Source organism: Oncorhynchus mykiss, chromosome 10 (assembly GCF_057628025.1).
Source record: "Oncorhynchus mykiss isolate SJ-2025 chromosome 10, ASM5762802v1, whole genome shotgun sequence".
Classification (NCBI taxonomy): Eukaryota; Metazoa; Chordata; class Actinopteri; order Salmoniformes; family Salmonidae; genus Oncorhynchus; species Oncorhynchus mykiss.
Window position 1 is genome coordinate 82645912 of NC_143031.1, and position 25000 is coordinate 82670911.

Consider the following 25000-nt stretch of genomic DNA (forward strand, 5'->3'; position numbering starts at 1 on the left):
TGTTAACATAGAGTCACATAGAGGTGGTCCATGTCTAACTGTTAACATAGAGTCACATAGAGGTGGTTCATGTCTAACTGTTAACATAGAGTCACATAGAGGTGGTCCAGGTCTAACTGTTAACATAGAGTCACATAGAGGTGGTCCATGTCTAACTGTTAACATAGAGTCACATAGAGGTGGTTCATGTCTAACTGTTAACATAGAGTCACATAGAGGTGGTTCATGTCTAACCGTTAACATAGAGTCACATAGAGGTGGTTCATGTCTAACTGTTAACATAGAGTCACATAGAGGTGGTTCATGTCTAACTGTTAACATAGAGGTGGTCCATGTCTAACTGTTAACATAGAGTCACATAGAGGTGGTTCATGTCTAACAGTTAACATAGAGTCACATAGAGGTGGTCCATGTCTAACTGTTAACATAGAGTCACATAGAGGTGGTTCATGTCTAACTGTTAACATAGAGTCACATAGAGGTGGTTCATGTCTAACTGTTAACATAGAGGTGGTCCATGTCTAACTGTTAACATAGAGTCACATAGAGGTGGTTCATGTCTAACTGTTAACATAGACATGAACCACCTCTATGTGACTCTATGTTAACAGTTAGACATGAACCACCTCTATGTTAACAGTTAGACATGAACCACCTCTATGTGACTCTAACTGTTAACATAGAGGTGGTTCATGTCTAACTGTTAACATAGAGTCACATAGAGGTGGTCCATGTCTAACTGTTAACATAGAGTCACATAGAGGTGGTTCATGTCTAACTGTTAACATAGAGTCACATAGAGGTGGTTCATGTCTAACTGTTAACATAGAGGTGGTTCATGTCTAACTGTTAACATAGAGTCACATAGAGGTGGTCCATGTCTAACTGTTAACATAGAGTCACATAGAGGTGGTTCATGTCTAACTGTTAACATAGAGTCACATAGAGGTGGTTCATGTCTAACTGTTAACATAGAGGTGGTTCATGTCTAACTGTTAACATAGAGTCACATAGAAGTGGTCCATGTCTAACTGTTAACATAGAGTCACATAGAGGTGGTTCATGTCTAACTGTTAACATAGAGTCACATAGAGGTGGTTCATGTCTAACTGTTAACATAGAGTCACATAGAGGTGGTCCATGTCTAACTGTTAACATAGAGTCACATAGAGGTGGTTCATGTCTAACTGTTAACATAGAGGTGGTCCATGTCTAACTGTTAACATAGAGTCACATAGAGGTGGTCCATGTCTAACTGTTAACATAGAGTCACATAGAGGTGGTTCATGTCTAACTGTTAACATAGAGGTGGTCCATGTCTAACTGTTAACATAGAGTCACATAGAGGTGGTCCATGTCTAACTGTTAACATAGAGTCACATAGAGGTGGTTCATGTCTAACTGTTAACATAGAGTTCCATAGAGGTGGTTCATGTCTAACTGTTAACATAGAGTCACATAGAGGTGGTTCATGTCTAACTGTTAACATAGTCACATAGAGGTGGTTCATGTCTAACTGTTAACATAGAGTCACATAGAGGTGGTTCATGTCTAACTGTTCACATAGAGGTGGTCCATGTCTAACTGTTAACATAGAGTCACATAGAGGTGGTTCATGTCTAACTGTTAACATAGAGGTGGTCCATGTCTAACTGTTAACATAGAGTCACATAGAGGTGGTCCATGTCTAACTGTTAACATAGAGTCACATAGAGGTGGTTCATGTCTAACTGTTAACATAGAGTTCCATAGAGGTGGTTCATGTCTAACTGTTAACATAGAGTCACATAGAGGTGGTTCATGTCTAACTGTTAACATAGAGTCACATAGAGGTGGTTCATGTCTAACTGTTAACATAGAGTCACATAGAGGTGGTTCATGTCTAACTGTTCACATAGAGGTGGTCCATGTCTAACTGTTAACATAGAGTCACATAGAGGTGGTCCATGTCTAACTGTTAACATAGAGGTGGTCCATGTCTAACTGTTAACATAGAGTCACATAGAGGTGGTCCATGTCTAACTGTTAACATAGAGTCACATAGAGGTGGTTCATGTCTAACTGTTAACATAGAGGTGGTCCATGTCTAACTGTTAACATAGAGTCACATAGAGGTGGTCCATGTCTAACTGTTAACATAGAGTCACATAGAGGTGGTTCATGTCTAACTGTTAACATAGAGTCACATAGAGGTGGTTCATGTCTAACTGTTAACATAGAGTCACATAGAGGTGGTTCATGTCTAACTGTTAACATAGAGTCACATAGAGGTGGTCCATGTCTAACTGTTAACATAGAGTCACATAGAGGTGGTCCATGTCTAACTGTTAACATAGAGTCACATAGAGGTGGTTCATGTCTAACTGTTAACATAGAGTCACATAGAGGTGGTTCATGTCTAACTGTTAACATAGAGGTGGTCCATGTCTAACTGTTAACATAGAGTCACATAGAGGTGGTTCATGTCTAACTGTTAACATAGAGTCACATAGAGGTGGTTCATGTCTAACTGTTAACATAGAGTCACATAGAGCTGGTTCATGTCTAACTGTTAACATAGAGTCACATAGAGGTGGTTCATGTCTAACTGTTAACATAGAGTCACATAGAGGTGGTTCATGTCTAACTGTTAACATAGAGTCACATAGAGGTGGTCCATGTCTAACTGTTAACATAGAGTCACATAGAGGTGGTTCATGTCTAACTGTTAACATAGAGTCACATAGAGGTGGTTCATGTCTAACTGTTAACATAGAGTCACATAGAGGTGGTTCATGTCTAACTGTTAACATAGAGGTGGTTCATGTCTAACTGTTAACATAGAGTCACATAGAGGTGGTCCAGGTCTAACTGTTAACATAGAGTCACATAGAGGTGGTTCATGTCTAACTGTTAACATAGAGTCACATAGAGGTGGTTCATGTCTAACTGTTAACATAGAGTCACATAGAGGTGGTTCATGTCTAACTGTTAACATAGAGGTGGTTCATGTTTAACTGTTAACATAGAGTCACATAGAGGTGGTCCAGGTCTAACTGTTAACATAGAGTCACATAGAGGTGGTCCGTGTTTAACTGTTAACATAGAGGTGGTTCATGTTTAACTGTTAACATAGAGTCACATAGAGGTGGTTCATGTCTAACTGTTAACATAGAGTCACATAGAGGTGCTTCATGTCTAACTGTTAACATAGAGGTGGTTCATGTCTAACTGTTAACATAGAGTCACGTAGAGGTGGTCCATGTCTAACTGTTAACATAGAGTCACATAGAGGTGGTTCATGTCTAACTGTTAACATAGAGGTGGTCCATGTCTAACTGTTAACATAGAGTCACATAGAGGTGGTCCATGTCTAACTGTTAACATAGAGTCACATAGAGGTGGTTCATGTCTAACTGTTAACATAGAGGTGGTCCATGTCTAACTGTTAACATAGAGTCACATAGAGGTGGTCCATGTCTAACTGTTAACATAGAGTCACATAGAGGTGGTTCATGTCTAACTGTTAACATAGAGTCACATAGAGGTGGTTCATGTCTAACTGTTAACATAGAGTCACATAGAGGTGGTTCATGTCTAACTGTTAACATAGAGTCACATAGAGGTGGTCCATGTCTAACTGTTAACATAGAGTCACATAGAGGTGGTCCATGTCTAACTGTTAACATAGAGTCACATAGAGGTGGTTCATGTCTAACTGTTAACATAGAGGTGGTCCATGTCTAACTGTTAACATAGAGTCACATAGAGGTGGTTCATGTCTAACTGTTAACATAGAGTCACATAGAGGTGGTTCATGTCTAACTGTTAACATAGAGTCACATAGAGCTGGTTCATGTCTAACTGTTAACATAGAGTCACATAGAGGTGGTTCATGTCTAACTGTTAACATAGAGTCACATAGAGGTGGTTCATGTCTAACTGTTAACATAGAGGTGGTCCATGTCTAACTGTTAACATAGAGTCACATAGAGGTGGTCCATGTCTAACTGTTAACATAGAGTCACATAGAGGTGGTTCATGTCTAACTGTTAACATAGAGTCACATAGAGGTGGTTCATGTCTAACTGTTAACATAGAGTCACATAGAGGTGGTTCATGTCTAACTGTTAACATAGAGGTGGTTCATGTCTAACTGTTAACATAGAGTCACATAGAGGTGGTCCAGGTCTAACTGTTAACATAGAGTCACATAGAGGTGGTTCATGTCTAACTGTTAACATAGAGTCACATAGAGGTGGTTCATGTCTAACTGTTAACATAGAGTCACATAGAGGTGGTTCATGTCTAACTGTTAACATAGAGTCACATAGAGGTGGTCCGTGTTTAACTGTTAACATAGAGTCACATAGAGGTGGTCCAGGTCTAACTGTTAACATAGAGTCACATAGAGGTGGTTCATGTCTAACTGTTAACATAGAGTCACATAGAGGTGGTTCATGTCTAACTGTTAACATAGAGTCACATAGAGGTGATCCATGTCTAACTGTTAACATAGAGTCACATAGAGGTGCTTCATGTCTAACTGTTAACATAGAGGTGGTTCATGTCTAACTGTTAACATAGAGTCACGTAGAGGTGGTCCATGTCTAACTGTTAACATAGAGTCACATAGAGGTGGTTCATGTCTAACTGTTAACATAGAGGTGGTTCATGTCTAACTGTTAACATAGAGTCACATAGAGGTGGTTCATGTCTAACTGTTAACATAGAGGTGGTTCATGTCTAACTGTTAACATAGAGTCACATAGAGGTGGTCCGTGTTTAACTGTTAACATAGAGGTGGTTCATGTTTAACTGTTAACATAGAGTCACATAGAGGTGGTTCATGTTTAACTGTTAACATAGAGTCACATAGAGGTGGTCCAGGTCTAACTGTTAACATAGAGTCACATAGAGGTGGTTCATGTCTAACTGTTAACATAGAGTCACATAGAGGTGGTTCATGTCTAACTGTTAACATAGAGTCACATAGAGGTGATCCATGTCTAACTGTTAACATAGAGTCACATAGAGGTGGTTCATGTCTAACTGTTAACATAGAGTCACATAGAGGTGATTTGTGGCACAAATTCTGTGTATGCAAAAATTCAGAGTATGCTGCCTGGATATCTCTCTCTTTTTCCCTCCCTACTCCCAACATCCATCCCTCGAGCATCTCCTTTCTATCTCTCCCCTCTCCCCCCTTCCCTCTCCCCTCTTCCCCCCTTCCCTCTCCCCCTCTCCCCTCTCCCCTTCTTCCCTCTCCCCTTCTTCCCTCTCCCCCTCTCCCCTCTCCCCCTCGTCCCTCTCCCCATCTCATCTCTCACCTAGCCGTACGTCCACAGTATACTGGCTCGACCTCACGGTGGCACCTGCCAGCTCGCCCAAGCAAACGTAGCAACCCTCGTACTCCTTCCTGGCGTTGCCGATGATGACGCCGCGCTGGGGGTCGGAGTGGTAATGAAGGTCGGAGGGTAAAGGTTGTAAGTCACAGGTCTGTAAGGTCACGGGGGTCACATCAGGATCGGTGACCAGGCATGGTAAAGTCAGGTTCTCCCCGACGCGGACCAGAATGCCGTTCACCATAGAACGCTGAAACGGACTCTGGGGATCTGGAGGTGGGAGGGAGGAAAACAGAAGAGATGGAGAGATTGGGTTTATGCAAGACAACATAGGGAAGGAAGGGAGGGTGATACATATGCTCCCAGATACAGAGAGACAGAGAGAGAGAGAGACAGAGACCGACAGAGAGAGAGACAGAGAGAGACAGACACAGAGAGAGAGAGAGACAGAGAGAGACAGAGACAGAGAGAGAGAGAGACAGAGAGAGACAGAGACAGAGAGAGAGAGAGACAGAGAGAGAGAGAGACAGAGAGAGACAGAGAGAGAGAGAGAGAGAGAGAGAGAGACAGAGAGAGAGAGAGACAGAGAGAGACAGACCGAGAGAGAGACAGAGACAGAGAGAGAGACAGAGACAGAGAGACAGAGAGAGAGAGAAAGAGAGACAGACAGAAAGAGAGAGAGAGACAGAGAGAAAAGCCTACATAGACTGAGTCATAGACAAACACACACACACCACCAACACACACCTCTCACCTTTCACAAAGACATAGATGGAGGAGTGCTCCTTGGTGTTGTTGTTGATACAGGCGTATCGTCCCATGTGATATCCCTGGGCAGACTGCACCCTAACAAACACTACCCCTCCTCCCTCCTCTACCTCCCCCTCCAGCCGCCTGCCCCTCTCTCTCTGCCACCTCAACCCCCGTGAAACAACAGTGGATGGAGTGTTGGTGTTGTTGTCATGGCAGCGGAGTTCCAGAGCACCGCCTTTCGGAACCACCAGGTGAGGTCCGCTGGGGAAGATGACGGGATTGGACCAACCTGTTGAACACACGGAACACGCCCATATATGGTATACAGTCGACTAGGCTGTAATGGCTGTGTGTTTAGGCTTTTGTTCTAGCCCAGCACTGTAACAACACAACACACTTGAATCAAACATGACACTTAAATTTAGACCGCGGAAAGTTGATTTAGGTGTGTCAGAGCTGGGCTAGGACAAAAACCTGCACACAGAAAAGGTAGCATTGTGAGTGAATAGAAATATTGGGGTAGAATAGAGAAGAAAAATGTAATGTCACCCAAGATTCTTTAGACAGTCATGGTTCAGTCTAGTAACAGACTGGTGTAACAGTGGACAGTCATGGTTCAGTCTAGTAACAGACTGCTGTAACAGTGGACAGTCATGGTTCAGTCTAGTAACAGACTGGTGTAACAGTGGACAGTCATGGTTCAGTCTAGTAACAGACTGCTGTAACAGTGGACAGTCATGGTTCAGTCTAGTAACAGACTGGTGTAACAGTGGACAGTCATGGTTCAGTCTAGTAACAGACTGGTGTAACAGTGGACAGTCATGGTTCAGTCTAGTAACAGACTGGTGTAACAGTGGACAGTCATGGTTCAGTCTAGTAACAGACTGGTGTAACAGTGGACAGTCATGGTTCAGTCTAGTAACAGACTGCTGTAACAGTGGACAGTCATGGTTCAGTCTAGTAACAGACTGGTGTAACAGTGGACAGTCATGGTTCAGTCTAGTAACAGACTGCTGTAACAGTGGACAGTCATGGTTCAGTCTAGTAACAGACTGCTGTAACAGTGGACAGTCATGGTTCAGTCTAGTAACAGACTGGTGTAACAGTGGAGAGTCATGGTTCAGTCTAGTAACAGACTGCTGTAACAGACTGGTGTAACAGACTGGTGTAACAGTGGCCAGTCATGGTTCAGTCTAGTAACAGACTGCTGTAACAGACTGGTGTAACAGTCGACAGTCATGGTTCAGTCTAGTAACAGACTGCTGTAACAGTGGACAGTCATGGTTCAGTCTAGACTGGTGTAACAGTGGACAGTCATGGTTCAGTCTAGTAACAGACTGGTGTAACAGACTCGTGTAACAGTGGACAGTCATGGTTCAGTCTAGTAACAGACTGCTGTAACAGATTGGTGTAACAGTGGACAGTCATGGTTCAGTCTAGACTGGTGTAACAGTGGACAGTCATGGTTCAGTCTAGTAACAGACTGGTGTAACAGACTGGTGTAACAGTGGACAGTCATTGTTCAGTCTAGTAACAGACTGCTGTAACAGTGGACAGTCATGGTTCAGTCTAGTAACAGACTGGTGTAACAGTGGACAGTCATGGTTCAGTCTAGTAACAGACTGGTGTAACAGACTGGTGTAACAGTGGCCAGTCATGGTTCAGTCTAGTAACAGACTGGTGTAACAGACTGGTGTAACAGTGGACAGTCATGGTTCAGTCTAGTAACAGACTGGTGTAACAGACTGGTGTAACAGTGGACAGTCATGGTTCAGTCTAGTAACAGACTTGTGTAACAGACTGGTGTAACAGACTGGTGTAACAGTGGCCAGTCATGGTTCAGTCTAGTAACAGACTGCTGTAACAGACTGGTGTAACAGTCGACAGTCATGGTTCAGTCTAGTAACAGACTGCTGTAACAGTGGACAGTCATGGTTCAGTCTAGACTGGTGTAACAGTGGACAGTCATGGTTCAGTCTAGTAACAGACTGGTGTAACAGACTCGTGTAACAGTGGACAGTCATGGTTCAGTCTAGTAACAGACTGCTGTAACAGATTGGTGTAACAGTGGACAGTCATGGTTCAGTCTAGACTGGTGTAACAGTGGACAGTCATGGTTCAGTCTAGTAACAGACTGGTGTAACAGACTGGTGTAACAGTGGACAGTCATGGTTCAGTCTAGTAACAGACTGGTGTAACAGACTGGTGTAACAGTGGACAGTCATTGTTCAGTCTAGTAACAGACTGCTGTAACAGTGGACAGTCATGGTTCAGTCTAGTAACAGACTGGTGTAACAGTGGACAGTCATGGTTCAGTCTAGTAACAGACTGCTGTAACAGTGGACAGTCATGGTTCAGTCTAGTAACAGACTGGTGTAACAGTGGACAGTCATGGTTCAGTCTAGTAACAGACTGCTGTAACAGTGGACAGTCATGGTTCAGTCTAGTAACAGACTGCTGTAACAGTGGACAGTCATGGTTCAGTCTAGTAACAGACTGCTGTAACAGTGGACAGTCATGGTTCAGTCTAGTAACAGACTGGTGTAACAGTGGACAGTCATGGTTCAGTCTAGTAACAGACTGGTGTAACAGACTGGTGTAACAGTGGCCAGTCATGGTTCAGTCTAGTAACAGACTGGTGTAACAGACTGGTGTACCAGTGGACAGTCATGGTTCAGTCTAGTAACAGACTGGTGTAACAGTGGACAGTCATGGTTCAGTCTAGTAACAGACTGGTGTAACAGTGTGGACAGTCATGGTTCAGTCTAGTAACAGACTGGTGTAACAGTGGACAGTCATGGTTCAGTCTAGTAACAGACTGGTGTAACAGTGGACAGTCATGGTTCAGTCTAGTAACAGACTGGTGTAACAGTGGACAGTCATGGTTCAGTCTAGTAACAGACTGGTGTAACAGACTGGTGTAACAGTGGACAGTCATTAATAGACCAACATCAATCTGGCTGAAGGTTTGATCTTCCAACAGGGAGAATTAGGACCAACGTCTGGTGATGACCTCATAAAACCCAAACAGCTCAACTCATCATTATCCATAACAGACAAATAAGGACATTGACAAGGTGAATCAATCAATCAGCCAATCAATCAGCGGGCTTCTAGAGGAGGAAAAACGTTGACATTTGGGTCAGAAAACTGTTTTTTCCCGTTATGTCCCTATTGGGCCTGGTCTAAAGTAGTGCACTACATAGGGAATAGGGTGCCAACCCTGGTCAAAAGTAGTGCACTACATAGGGAATAGGGTGCCAACCCTGGTCAAAACTAGTGCACTATATAGGGAATAGGGTGCCAACTCTGGTCAAAAGTAGTGCACTACATAAAGGAATAGTGTACAATTTGGGACAGAGACTGTGTTTTTCAGTTCTGAAGATTAACACATGATTTGCATAGCCTGGCAGCCAATCAATAGACTTCTTGAGGATAGAAAAAAAAAAAAAAACATTTGGGTCATGAAGTTGTTTCGTTCCCCCTAGAGTTCAGATTCACAGCCTGTCAGCGTCCTAAACAGCACCCTATTCCCCCATGGGCCCTGGTAATAAAAAGTAGTGCACTAAATAGGGAATAGGGTGCCAACCCTGGTCTAAAGTAGTGCACTAAATATGGAATAGAGGTGCCAACTCTGTTCAAAAGTAGTGCACTAAATATGGAATAGGGTGCCAACCCTGGTCTAAAGTAGTGCACTAAATATGGAATAGGGTGCCAACCCTGGTCTAAAGTAGTGCACTAAATATGGAATAGGGTGCCAACCCTGGTCAAAAGTAGTGCACTAAATATGGAATAGGGTGCCAACCCTGGTCTAAAGTAGTGCACTACATAGGGAATAGGGTGCAAACCCTGGTCTAAAGTAGTGCACTACATAGGGAATAGGGGTCCATTTGGGATTTAACCATGGACTGACGGCCCTGGGGCACTAACGGTCACATGAAGATCATGTTGGTGGAAAACCTGCCAGGCAAATCATGTGTCGATCTTCAGAAGTCTAGGGCTTTCTTCCAAATGGCATCCTATTCCCTATGTAGTGCACTACTTCTGACCAGAGTTGGCACCCTAATTCCATATTTAGTGCACTACTTCTGACCAGGGTTGGCACCCTATTCCCTATGTAGTGCACTACTTTAGACCAGGGTTGGCACCCTATTCCCTATGTAGTGCACTACTTTAGACCAGGGTTGGCACCCTATTCCCTATGTAGTGCACTACTTTAGACCAGAGTTGGCACCCTATTCCCTATGTAGTGCACTACTTTAGACCAGGGTTGGCACCCTATTCCCTATGTAGTGCACTACTTTAGACCAGGATTGGCACCCTATTCCCTATATAGTGCACTACTTTAGACCAGAGTTGGCACCCTATTCCCTATGTAGTGCACTACTTTAGACCAGAGTTGGCACCCTATTCCCTATGTAGTGCACTACTTTAGACCAGGGTTGGCACCCTATTCCCTATGTAGTGCACTACTTTAGACCAGGGTTGGCAGCCTATTCCCTATGTACCTTAGAACAGAGCCCTATTCCCTATGTAGTGCACTACTTTAGACCAGAGCCCTATTCCCTATATAGTGCACTACTTTAGACCAGAGCCCTATTCCCTATGTAGTGCACTACTAGTGACCAGAGCCCTATTCCCTATATAGTGCACTACTTTAGACCAGAGCCCTATTCCCTATATAGTGCACTACTAGTGACCAGAGCCCTATATAACCCTATTCCCTATATAGTGCACTACTTTAGACCAGAGCCCTATTCCTTATATAGTGCACTACTAGTGACCAGAGCCCTATATAACCCTATTCCCTATATAGTGCACTACTAGTGACCAGAGACCTATATAACCCTATTCCCTATATAGTGCACTACTTTAGACCAGAGCCCTATTCCCTATATAGTGCACTACTAGTGACCAGAGCCCTATATAACCCTATTCCCTATATAGTGCACTACTTTAGACCAGAGCCCTATTCCCTATATAGTGCACTACTTTAGACCAGAGCCCTATATAACCCTATTCCCTATATAGTGCACTACTTTAGACCAGAGCCCTATTCCCTATATAGTGCACTACTTTAGACCAGAGCCCTATTCCCTATATAGTGCACTACTTTAGACCAGAGCCCTATTCCCTATGTAGTGCACTACTAGTGACCAGAGCCCTATTCCCTATATAGTGCACTACTTTAGACCAGAGCCCTATTCCCTATATAGTGCACTACTTTAGACCAGAGCCCTATTCCCTATATAGTGCACTACTTTAGACCAGAGCCCTATTCCCTATATAGTGCACTACTTTAGACCAGAGCCCTATTCCCTATATAGTGCACTACTTTAGACCAGAGCCCTATTCCCTATATAGTGCACTACTTTAGACCAGAGCCCTATTCCCTATATAGTGCACTACTTTAGACCAGAGCCCTATTCCCTATATAGTGAACTACTTTAGACCAGAGCCCTATTCCCTATATAGTGCACTACTTTAGACCAGAGCCCTATTCCCTATATAGTGAACTACTAGTGACCAGAGCCCTATTCCCTATATAGTGCACTACTTTAGACCAGAGCCCTATTCCCTATATAGTGAACTACTAGTGACCAGAGCCCTATTCCCTATATAGTGCACTACTTTAGACCAGAGCCCTATTCCCTATATAGTGAACTACTAGTGACCAGAACCCTATTCCCTATATAGTGCACTACTTTAGACCAGAGCCCTATTCCCTATATAGTGCACTACTTTAGACCAGAGCCCTATTCCCTATATAGTGCACTACTTTATACCAGAGCCCTATTCCCTATATAGTGCACTACTTTAGACCAGAGCCCTATTCCCTATATAGTGCACTACTTTAGACCAGAGCCCTATTCCCTATATAGTGCACTACTTTAGACCAGAGCCCTATTCCCTATATAGTGCACTACTTTAGACCAGAGCCCTATTCCCTATATAGTGCACTACTTTAGACCAGAGCCCTATTCCCTATGTAGTGCACTACTTTAGACCAGAGCCCTATTCCCTATATAGTGCACTACTTTAGACCAGAGCCCTATTCCCTATATAGTGCACTACTTTAGACCAGAGCCCTATTCCCTATATAGTGCACTACTTTAGACCAGAGCCCTATTCCCTATATAGTGCACTACTTTAGACCAGAGCCCTATTCCCTATATAGTGAACTACTAGTGACCAGAGCCCTATTCCCTATATAGTGCACTACTTTAGACCAGAGCCCTATTCCCTATATAGTGAACTACTAGTGACCAGAGCCCTATTCCCTATGTAGTGCACTACTTTAGACCAGAGCCCTATTCCCTATATAGTGCACTACTTTAGACCAGAGCCCTATTCCCTATATAGTGCACTACTTTAGACCAGAGCCCTATTCCCTATATAGTGCACTACTTTAGACCAGAGCCCTATTCCCTATATAGTGCACTACTAGTGACCAGAGCCCTATATAACCCTATTCCCTATATAGTGCACTACTTTAGACCAGAGCCCTATTCCCTATATAGTGCACTACTAGTGACCAGAGCCCTATATAACCCTATTCCCTATATAGTGCACTACTAGTGACCAGAGACCTATATAACCCTATTCCCTATATAGTGCACTACTTTAGACCAGAGCCCTATTCCCTATATAGTGCACTACTAGTGACCAGAGCCCTATATAACCCTATTCCCTATATAGTGCACTACTTTAGACCAGAGCCCTATTCCCTATATAGTGCACTACTTTAGACCAGAGCCCTATTCCCTATATAGTGCACTACTAGTGACCAGAGCCCTATATAACCCTATTCCCTATATAGTGCACTACTTTAGACCAGAGCCCTATTCCCTATATAGTGCACTACTTTAGACCAGAGCCCTATTCCCTATATAGTGCACTACTTTAGACCAGAGCCCTATTCCCTATGTAGTGCACTACTAGTGACCAGAGCCCTATTCCCTATATAGTGCACTACTTTAGACCAGAGCCCTATTCCCTATATAGTGCACTACTTTAGACCAGAGCCCTATTCCCTATGTAGTGCACTACTTTAGACCAGAGCCCTATTCCCTATATAGTGCACTACTTTAGACCAGAGCCCTATTCCCTATATAGTGCACTACTTTAGACCAGAGCCCTATTCCCTATATAGTGCACTACTTTAGACCAGAGCCCTATTCCCTATATAGTGCACTACTTTAGACCAGAGCCCTATTCCCTATATAGTGAACTACTTTAGACCAGAGCCCTATTCCCTATATAGTGCACTACTTTAGACCAGAGCCCTATTCCCTATATAGTGAACTACTAGTGACCAGAGCCCTATTCCCTATATAGTGCACTACTTTAGACCAGAGCCCTATTCCCTATATAGTGAACTACTAGTGACCAGAGCCCTATTCCCTATATAGTGCACTACTTTAGACCAGAGCCCTATTCCCTATATAGTGAACTACTAGTGACCAGAGCCCTATTCCCTATATAGTGCACTACTTTAGACCAGAGCCCTATTCCCTATATAGTGCACTACTTTAGACCAGAGCCCTATTCCCTATATAGTGCACTACTTTATACCAGAGCCCTATTCCCTATATAGTGCACTACTTTAGACCAGAGCCCTATTCCCTATATAGTGCACTACTTTAGACCAGAGCCCTATTCCCTATATAGTGCACTACTTTAGACCAGAGCCCTATTCCCTATATAGTGCACTACTTTAGACCAGAGCCCTATTCCCTATATAGTGCACTACTTTAGACCAGAGCCCTATTCCCTATATAGTGCACTACTTTAGACCAGAGCCCTATTCCCTATGTAGTGCACTACTTTAGACCAGAGCCCTATTCCCTATATAGTGCACTACTTTAGACCAGGGCCCTATTCCCTATATAGTGCACTACTTTAGACCAGGGCCCTATTCCCTATATAGTGCACTACTTTAGACCAGGGCCCTGTTCCCTATATATAGTGGTACTACTTTAGACCAGAGCCCTATTCCCTATGTAGTGCACTACTTTAGACCAGTGCCCTATTCCCTATGTAGTGCACTACTTTAGACCAGAGCCCTATTCCCTATGTAGTGCACTACTTTAGACCAGAGCCCTATTCCCTATATAGTGCACTACTTTAGACCAGAGCCCTATTCCCTATGTAGTGCACTACTTTAGACCAGAGCCCTATTCCCTATGTAGTGCACTACTTTAGACCAGAGCCCTATTCCCTATGTAGTGCACTACTTTAGACCAGAGCCCTATTCCCTATATAGTGCACTACTTTAGACCAGGGCCCTATTCCCTATATAGTGCACTACTTTAGACCAGGGCCCTGTTCCCTATATATAGTGGTACTACTTTAGACCAGAGCCCTATTCCCTATGTAGTGCACTACTTTAGACCAGTGCCCTATTCCCTATGTAGTGCACTACTTTAGACCAGAGCCCTATTCCCTATGTAGTGCACTACTTTAGACCAGAGCCCTATTCCCTATATAGTGCACTACTTTAGACCAGAGCCCTATTCCCTATGTAGTGCACTACTTTAGACCAGAGCCCTATTCCCTATGTAGTGCACTACTTTAGACCAGAGCCCTATTCCCTATGTAGTGCACTACTTTAGACCAGAGCCCTATTCCCTATATAGTACACTACTTTAGACCAGAGCCCTATTCCCTATATAGTGCACTACTTTAGTCCAGAGCCCTATTCCCTATATAGTGCAGTACTTTAGACCAGAGCCCTATTCCCTATATAGTGCAGTACTTTAGACCAGAGCCCTATTCCCTATATAGTGAACTACTAGTGACCAGAGCCCTATTCCCTATATAGTGAACTACTAGTGACCAGAGCCCTATTCCCTATATAGTGAACTACTAGTGACCAGAGCCCTATTCCCTATATAGTGCACTCCTTTAGACCAGAGCCCTATTCCCTATATAGTGCACTACTTTAGACCAGAGCCCTATTCCCTATATAGTGCACTACTTTAGACCAGAGCCCTATTCCCTATATAGTACACTACTTTAGACCAGAGCCCTATTCCCTATATAGTGCACTACTTTAGACCAGAGCCCTATTCCCTATATAGTGCACTACTTTAGACCAGAGCCCTATTCCCTATATAGTGCACTACTTTAGACCAGAGCCCTATTCCCTATATAGTACACTACTTTAGACCAGAGCCCTATTCCCTATATAGTACACTACTATAGACCAGAGCCCTATTCCCTATATAGTGCACTACTAGTGACCAGAGCCCTATTCCCTATATAGTGCACTACTAGTGACCAGAGCCCTATTCCCTATATAGTGAACTACTTGTGACCAGGGCCCTATTCCCTATATAGTGCACTACTTTAGACCAGAGCCCTATTCCCTATATAGTGAACTACTTGTGACCAGGGCCCTATTCCCTACATAGTGCACTACTAGTGACCAGAGCCCTATTCCCTATATAGTGAACTACTAGTGACCAGAGCCCTATTCCCTATATAGTGCACTACTTGTGACCAGGGCCCTATTCCCTATATAGTGCACTACTTGTGACCAGGGCCCTATTCCCTATATAGTGAACTACTAGTGACCAGGGCCCTATTCCCTATATAGTGCACTACTAGTGACCAGAGCCCTATTCCCTATATAGTGAACTACTAGTGACCAGGGCCATATTCCCTATATAGTGAACTACTAGTGACCAGGGCCCTATTCCCTATATAGTGAACTACTAGTGACCAGAGCCCTATTCCCTATATAGTGCACTACTAGTGACCAGAGCCCTATTCCCTATATAGTGAACTACTAGTGACCAGAGCCCTATTCCCTATATAGTGCACTACTAGTGACCAGGGCCCTATTCCCTATATAGTGAACTACTAGTGACCAGAGCCCTATTCCCTATATAGTGAACTACTAGTGACCAGAGCCCTATTCCCTATATAGTGAACTACTAGTGACCAGGGCCCTATTCCCTATATAGTGAACTACTAGTGACCAGGGCCCTATTCCCTATATAGTGAACTACTAGTGACCAGAGCCCTATTCCCTATATAGTGAACTACTAGTGACCAGAGCCATATTCCCTATATAGTGAACTACTAGTGACCAGGGCCCTATTCCCTATATAGTGAACTACTAGTGACCAGAGCCCTATTCCCTATATAGTGCACTACTAGTGACCAGGGCCATATTCCCTATATAGTGAACTACTAGTGACCAGGGCCCTATTCCCTATATAGTGCACTACTACTACCAGAGCCCTATTCCCTATATAGTGCACTACTTGTGACCAGGGCCCTATTCCCTATGTAGTGCACTACTAGTGACCAGAGCCCTATGGGGAATAGGATGCCGTTTTAAAGCCTTTTTATTTCTTTATTTTACTTTTATTTAACCAAATTCTTATTTTCAATGACGGACTAGGAACAGTTAACTGGTCTAGGAACAGTGGGTTAACTGGTCTAGGAACAGCGGGTTAACTGGTCTAGGAACAGTGGGTTAACTGGCCTAGGAACAGTGGGTTAACTGGTCTAGGAACAGTGGGTTAACTGGTCTAGGAACAGTGGGTTAACTGGTCTAGGAACAGTGGGTTAACTGGTCTAGGAACAGTGGGTTAACTGGTCTAGGAACAGTGGGTTAACTGGTCTAGGAACAGCGGGTTAACTGGTCTAGGAACAGCGGGTTAACTGGTCTAGGAACAGCGGGTTAACTGGTCTAGGAACAGTGGGTTAACTGGTCTAGGAACAGTGGGTTAACTGGTCTAGGAACAGTGGGTTAACTGGTCTAGGAACAGCGGGTTAACTGGTCTAGGAACAGTGGGTTAACTGGTCTAGGAACAGTGGGTTAACTGGTCCAGGAACAGTGGGTTAACTGGTCTAGGAACAGTGGGTTAACCGGTCTAGGAACAGTGGGTTAACTGGTCTAGGAACAGTGGGTTAACTGGTCTAGGAACAGTTAACTGGTCTAGGAACAGTGGGTTAACTGGTCTAGGAACAGTGGGTTAACCGGTCTAGGAACAGTGGGTTAACTGGTCTAGGAACAGTGGGTTAACTGGTCTAGGAACAGTGGGTTAACTGGTCTAGGAACAGTGGGTTAACTGGTCTAGGAACAGTGGGTTAACTGGTCTAGGAACAGTGGGTTAACTGGTCTAGGAACAGTGGGTTAACTGGTCCAGGAACAGTGGGTTAACTGGCCTAGGAACAGTGGGTTAACTGGTCCAGGAACAGTTAACTGGTCTAGGAACAGTGGGTTAACTGGTCTAGGAACAGTGGGTTAACCGGCCTAGGAACAGTGGGTTAACCGGTCTAGGAACAGTGGGTTAACTGGTCTAGGAACAGTGGGTTAACTGGTCTAGGAACAGTGGGTTAACTGGTCTAGGAACAGTGGGTTAACTGGTCTAGGAACAGTGGGTTAACTGGTCTAGGAACAGTGGGTTAACTGGTCCAGGAACAGTGGGTTAACTGGCCTAGGAACAGTGGGTTAACTGGTCCAGGAACAGTTAACTGGTCTAGGAACAGTGGGTTAACTGGTCTAGGAACAGTGGGTTAACTGGTCTAGGAACAGTGGGTTAACTGGTCTAGGAACAGTGGGTTAACTGGTCTAGGAACAGTGGGTTAACCACTCTAGGAACAGTGGGTTAACCACTCTAGGAACAGTGGGTTAACTGCCTTGTTCAGGGGCAGAACGACAGATTTGTACCTTGTCAGCTCGGGGGTTTGAACTTGCAACCTTTCGGTTACTAGTCCAACGCTCTAACCACTAGGCTACGCTGGATTTGAACTTGCAACCAATAGTTACAGTGACTAAATGGTTAAGTGGAATTTGACTGCCGTCATGATTTGTAACTGCTGGTGTGGCGGTAACAGCTTTAGACACACACACACACACAACCTTTTCCTGGGAAAAGCCCGGATACGACCAACTACCTTGGGATACAGTTATGCAAATACATAGTAGGCATCCCAAATGGCACCCTATTCCCTAGTTAGTGCACTACTTTTAAACCAGGGCCCATAGATACCTGGTCAAAAGTAGTGCACTAACTAGGGAATTGGGTGCCACTTCTAATAGTGTGACTCTGGGCTTGAAGGAACAGGTTGAAGATGATAGATTACACTACCGTTATAGCTTTATGTAAACAACATTATAGGGCATACACCTGTGTGTCTGTGTGTGTGTGTGTGTGTGTGTGTGAGTTTGAGTAACAGTACACTGTAAAAAATAATATATATATATATATTACACACTGAACAACAATATCAACACAACATCTAAAGTGTTGTTCCCATGTTTCATGAGCTGAAATAAAAGATCCCAGAAATGTTCCATACTGCACAAAATAGCTTATTTCTCTTAAACTTTGTGCACAAAATTGTTTACATTTCTTTTAGTGAGCATTTCTCCTTTACCCCAAGATTTGGTTTGCTGACGTCAACGTTGTGAACAGAGTGCCTCGTGGTGGTGGGGTTATGGTACGGAGCAGGCAGAAACTACGGACAACGAACACAATTGCATTTTTATCAGTGTACATTTTTATGCACAGAGATACCGTGATGAAATCCTGAGGCCCGTTGTCGTGCCATTCATCCGCCTCCATCACCTCATGGTTCAGCATGACAATGTACGGCCGGGCCACATGTCGCAAGAATCTGTTCCAGTTCCTGCCAATATCCAGCAACTTCCACTGTGTGTGTGTGTGTGTCTGCCTGCCTAAGCCCTGTGTTGAATAAACATGGGCTTATTGCATCAGATCAGCCTATTCTGCATTCTACATCTGGAGTCCAGTAGCCTGGTAGTAACAATGTAAACAACATGGGCCGAACTTCCAGACATGTTTAGCCTGCCTGCTGCCACCTGTTATGCCCGGAAGCCAACATATGTTGCTAAAATGTATGAATAATTAATTGGATAACCAAAACAGTGTGTGTGTGTGTGTGTGTGTGTGTGTGTGTGTGTGTGTGTGTGTGTGTGTGTGTGTGTGTGTGTGTGTGTGTTACCATGCATAACAAAACAATGGAATAGCCTAATAAGCTCAAATGTCCAAGATGATGCTATAAAATACAGAACAGGCTATTGGCCAAGGAAGTGCCGGGAAAGCTCCATACCAACACAAACCCACTCCCTACCAACACAACCCCATTCCATACCAACCCCACTCCGTACCAACACAACCCCACTCCGTACCAACACAACCCCACTCCCTACCAACACAACCCCACTCCATACCAACACAACCCCACTCCATACCAACACAACCCCACTCCATACCAACACAACCCCACTCCATACCAACACAACCCCACTCCCTACCAACACAACCCCACTCCCTACCAACACAACACCACTCCATACCAAAACAACCCCACTCCATACCAACACAACCCCACTCCATACCAACACAACCTCACTCCCTACCAACACAACCCCACTCCAAACCAACACAACATCACTCCATACCCCACTCCATACCAACACAACCCCACTCCATACCAACACAACCCCACTCCATACCAAAACAACCCCACTCCATACCAACACAACCCCACTCCATACCAACACAACCCCACTCCATACCAACACAACCCCACTCCATACCAAAACAAGCCCACTCCATACCAAAACAAACCCACTCCATACCAACACAACCCCACTCCATACCAACACAACCCCACTCCATACCAACACAACCCCACTCCATACCAACACAACACCACTCCCTACCAACACAACACCACTCCATACCAACACAACCCCACTCCATACCAACACAACCCCACCAACACAACCCCACTCCCTACCAACACAACCCCACTCCATACCAACCCCACTCCATACCAAAACAACCCCACTCCATACCAAAACAACCCCACTCCATACCAACACAACCTCACTCCATACCAACACAACCCCCACTCCATACCAACACAACCCCACTCCATACCAACACAACCCCACTCCATACCAACACAACCCCACTCCATACCAACACAACCCCACTCCATACCAACACAACCCCACTCCATACCAACACAACCCCACTCCATACCAACACAACCCCACTCCATACCAACACAACCCCACTCCCTACCAACACAACCCCACTCCCTACCAACACAACAACACCCCGTACCAACACAACCCCACTCCGTACCAACACAACCCCACTCCATACCAACACAACCCCACTCTGTACCAACACAACCCCACTCCATACCAACACAACCCCACTCCATACCAACACAACCCCACTCCGTACCAACACAACCCCACTCCATACCAACACAACCCCACTCCATACCAACACAACCCCACTCCATACCAACACAACCCCACTCCATACCAACACAACCCCACTCCCTACCAACCCCACTCCATACCAACACAACCCCACTCCCTACCAACACAACCCCACTCCGTACCAACACAACCCCACGCCGTACCAACACAACCCCACGCCGTACCAACACAACCTCACTCCGTACCAACACAACCCCACTCCGTACCAGCACAACCCCACTCCATACCAACACAACACGACACCAACACCACTCCATACCAACACAACCCCACTACATACCAACACAACCCCACTCCATACCAACACAGCCCCACTCCATACCAACACAATGCCACTCCATACCAACACAACCCCACTCCATACCAACACAATCCCACCCCATACCAACACAATCCCACTCCATACCAACACAACACCACTCCATACCAACCCCACGCCGTACCAACACAACCCCACTCCGTACCAACACAACCCCACTCCGTACCAACACAACACCAACACCACTCCATACCAACACAACACCAACACCACTCCATACCAACACAACCCCACTCCATACCAACACAACCCCACTCCATACCAACACAACCCCACTCCATACCAACACAACGCCACTCCATACCAACACAACCCCACTCCATACCAACACAATCCCACTCCATACCAACACAACACCACTCCATACCAACACAACCCCACTCCATACCAACACAACCCCACTCCATACCAACCCCACTCCATACCAACACAACCCCACTCCATACCAACCTCACTCCGTACCAACACAACCCCACTCCATACCAACCCCACTCCATACCAACACAACCCCACTCCATACCAACACCCGAAACGACATGTATTAGACTACACACCCATGGTAGGTCTACCTACACTATGACCAAAAGCCCAGACCATTATTCCTCCTCCACCAAACTTTACAGTTGGCCAAACCCAGATTCATTCATCGGACTGCCAGATGGTGAAGCGTTATTCTTCACTCCAGAGAACGCGTTTCAACTGCTCCAGAGTCCAACCAGTCCAGCCGAAGCTTGGCATTGCGCATGGTGATCTTAGGCTTGTGTGCGGCTGCTCGGCCATGGAAACCCATTGAAGCTCCCCATGAACAGTTATTGTGCTGATGTTGCTTCCAGAGGCCGTTTGGAACTCGGGTAGTGAGTGTTGCAACCGAGGACAAACTATTTTTTACGCACTACGTGCTTCAGCACTCGACGGTCCCGTTCTGTGAGCTTGTGTGGCATATCACTGAGACGTTGTTGCTCCTAACAGAACTTACAGTTGACCGGGGGGCAGACATTGTATGAACTGACTAGTTGGAAAGGTGCCATCCTATGACGGTGCCACGTTGAAAGTCACCGAGGTCTTCAGTAAGGCCATTCTACTGACAATGTTTACCAATGGAGATTGCATGTCTGTGTGCTCGATTTGCAACGGGTGAGGTGGAAATAGCCCGATCCACACATTTTAAGGGGTGTCCACATACCTTTGTATATGTGGTGTATAATCAACCTCAGGATATTGGATAAACCACAACATAACCGTATACGCCAAATACAAACCACAACATAGCCATCCATACACGCGATATATAAAACACAACACACGCTATATATAAACCACAACCAAAACCTAAAGCAGTAAAACCACAATAAACAGCACGTGAAAAAACGCGGCGACTCACCTGTCAGCGGAAACAACAGAAACTGCATGATAACTAGAATCCAGTTGTCTCTCATGATTAGCTGTGTTGTTAATCCTACCCCATGCGTCTGGACTTGTGTGTGTGTCTAAAGTTGTCGTCTCTACCCGTACAGTGAACTGCGTAGCGGGTCAATACCGCTGAGGTATGGTCCCTATCTAACTGAAGGAGGAACGCTACTGATTCGATTCTCTCAAGGGGCTGATAGGACACTCCGATGGATTTTAATGTTCCTTAAAGGGCCAGTACACATTTTTCGCTCTACTCTTCTCCGTTTTCTCCTCCTGGCTTCGTCTCCTCCAGCAGTATACCGCTCCGATCCGTTCCGCATCGCCAGCCAGTCTGGACTACGGCCAGTGCGCAAGCCAGTCTGGACCACCGCCAGAGCGCGGCTGTGTCGTTATTACTGGAAGAACAACTCCTGTCTCCAAAGTCACGTTGACAGTTTTTCTAAATAAATAGCGTCTCGTCATAAAATGAATTCCCGCAGGATGAATCTGCGATTTTTAAAGTACAGTTCACACTTTAAATGATTACCCCTGGACACTGACAGTGAAGAGGGTGTTTTTGGCGTCTGCAGTCTACTGCATCTCTGTCTGTCTGTCCTTCTGTCCATCTGTCCATCTCTCGCTCTCTTTCTCTCTACCTCTATCTGTCACTCACTCACTGTCTGTCTGTCTGTCTGTCTGTCTCTGCTTGTCTCTGTCTGTCTGTCTGTCTGTCTGTCTGTCTGTCTGCCTGTCTGTCTGTCTGTCTGTCTGTCTGTCTGTCTGTCTGTCTGTCTGTCTGTCTGTCTGTCTGTCTCTCTCTCTCTCTCTCTCTCTCTCTCTCTCTCTCTCTCTCTCTCTCTGTCAGTGGTAGGTTAATGGTCCTCTCTCTGTCAGTGGTAGGTTAATGGTCCTCTCTCTGTCAGTGGTAGGTTAATGGTCTTCTCTCTGTCAGTGGTAGGTTAATGGTCTTCGCTCTGTCAGTGGTAGGTTAATGGTCCTCGCTCTGTCAGTGGTAGGTTAATAGTCCTCTCTCTGTCAGTGGTAGGTTAATGGTCCTCTCTCTGTCAGTGGTAGGTTAATAGTCCTCTCTCTGTCAGTGGTAGGTTAATAGTCCTCTCTCTGTCAGTGGTAGGTTAATAGTCCTCTCTCTGTCAGTGGTAGGTTAATAGTCCTCTCTCTGTCCGTGGTAGGTTAATAGTCCTCTCTCTGTCAGTGGTAGGTTAATAGTCCTCTCTCTGTCAGTGGTAGGTTAATAGTCCTCTCTCTGTCAGTGGTAGGTTAATAGTCCTCTCTCTGTCAGTGGTAGGTTAATAGTCCTCTCCCTGTCAGTGGTAGGTTAATAGTCCTCTCTCTGTCCGTGGTAGGTTAATAGTCCTCTCTCTGTCAGTGGTAGGTTAATGGTCTTCTCTCTGTCAGTGGTAGGTTAATGGTCCTCTCTCTGTCAGTGGTAGTCCTCTCTCTGTCAGTGGTAGGTTAATAGTCCTCTCTCTGTCAGTGGTAGGTTAATAGTCCTCTCTCTGTCAGTGGTAGGTTAATAGTCCTCTCTCTGTCAGTGGTAGGTTAATAGTCCTCTCTCTGTCAGTGGTAGGTTAATAGTCCTCTCTCTGTCAGTGGTAGGTTAATGGTCCTCTCTCTGTCAGTGGTAGGTTAATGGTCCTCGCTCTGTCAGTGGTAGGTTAACGGTCCTCTCTCTGTCAGTGGTAGGTTAATAGTCCTCTCTCTGTCAGTGGTAGGTTAACGGTCCTCTCTCTGTCAGTGGTAGGTTAATGGTCCTCGCTCTGTCAGTGGTAGGTTAACGGTCCTCTCTCTGTCAGTGGTAGTCCTCTCTCTGTCAGTGGTAGGTTAATAGTCCTCTCTCTGTCAGTGGTAGGTTAATAGTCCTCTCTCTGTCAGTGGTAGGTTAATAGTCCTCTCTCTGTCAGTGGTAGGTTAATAGTCCTCTCTCTGTCAGTGGTAGGTTAATAGTCCTCTCTCTGTCAGTGGTAGGTTAATAGTCCTCTCTCTGTCAGTGGTAGGTTAATAGTCCTCTCTCTGTCAGTGGTAGGTTAATGGTCCTCTCTCTGTCAGTGGTAGGTTAATGGTCCTCGCTCTGTCAGTGGTAGGTTAACGGTCCTCTCTCTGTCAGTGGTAGGTTAATAGTCCTCTCTCTGTCAGTGGTAGGTTAACGGTCCTCTCTCTGTCAGTGGTAGGTTAATGGTCCTCGCTCTGTCAGTGGTAGGTTAACGGTCCTCTCTCTGTCAGTGGTAGGTTAATGGTCCTCTCTCTGTCAGTGGTAGGTTAATGGTCCTCTCTCTGTCAGTGGTAGGTTAATGGTCCTCGCTCTGTCAGTGGTAGGTTAACGGTCCTCTCTCTGTCAGTGGTAGGTTAATGGTCCTCTCTCTGTCAGTGGTAGGTTAATGGTCCTCGCTCTGTCAGTGGTAGGTTAATAGTCCTCTCTCTGTCAGTGGTAGGTTAATAGTCCTCTCTCTGTCAGTGGTAGGTTAATAGTCCTCTCTCTGTCAGTGGTAGGTTAATAGTCCTCTCTCTGTCAGTGGTAGGTTAATGGTCCTCTCTCTGTCAGTGGTAGGTTAATGGTCCTCGCTCTGTCAGTGGTAGGTTAACGGTCCTCTCTCTGTCAGTGGTAGGTTAATGGTCCTCTCTCTGTCAGTGGTAGGTTAACGGTCCTCTCTCTGTCAGTGGTAGGTTAATAGTCCTCTCTCTGTCAGTGGTAGGTTAATAGTCCTCTCTCTGTCAGTGGTAGGTTAATAGTCCTCTCTCTGTCAGTGGTAGGTTAATGGTCCTCGCTCTGTCAGTGGTAGGTTAACGGTCCTCTCTCTGTCAGTGGTAGGTTAATGGTCCTCTCTCTGTCAGTGGTAGGTTAATGGTCCTCTCTCTGTCAGTGGTAGGTTAACGGTCCTCTCTCTGTCAGTGGTAGGTTAATAGTCCTCT

General features: G+C 45.2%; 1 protein-coding gene across 1 annotated transcript in view; it reads right to left on the reverse strand.

The window, feature by feature from the left end:
* LOC110516210 (mast/stem cell growth factor receptor kita) overlaps window positions 1-22750 on the reverse strand; it is a 70134-nt gene extending 47384 nt beyond the window's left edge. Inside the window, exons 1-3 of the mRNA XM_090188129.1 lie at window positions 22065-22750; window positions 6079-6366; window positions 5310-5594 (exon numbers count right to left, since the gene is read on the reverse strand). Coding sequence (XP_090044255.1) covers window positions 5310-5594; window positions 6079-6366; window positions 22065-22119 — 628 coding nt within the window. The 5' untranslated portion in view covers window positions 22120-22750. The remainder of the gene's footprint in view (window positions 1-5309; window positions 5595-6078; window positions 6367-22064) is intronic.
* Window positions 22751-25000: the final 2250 nt, after the last annotated feature.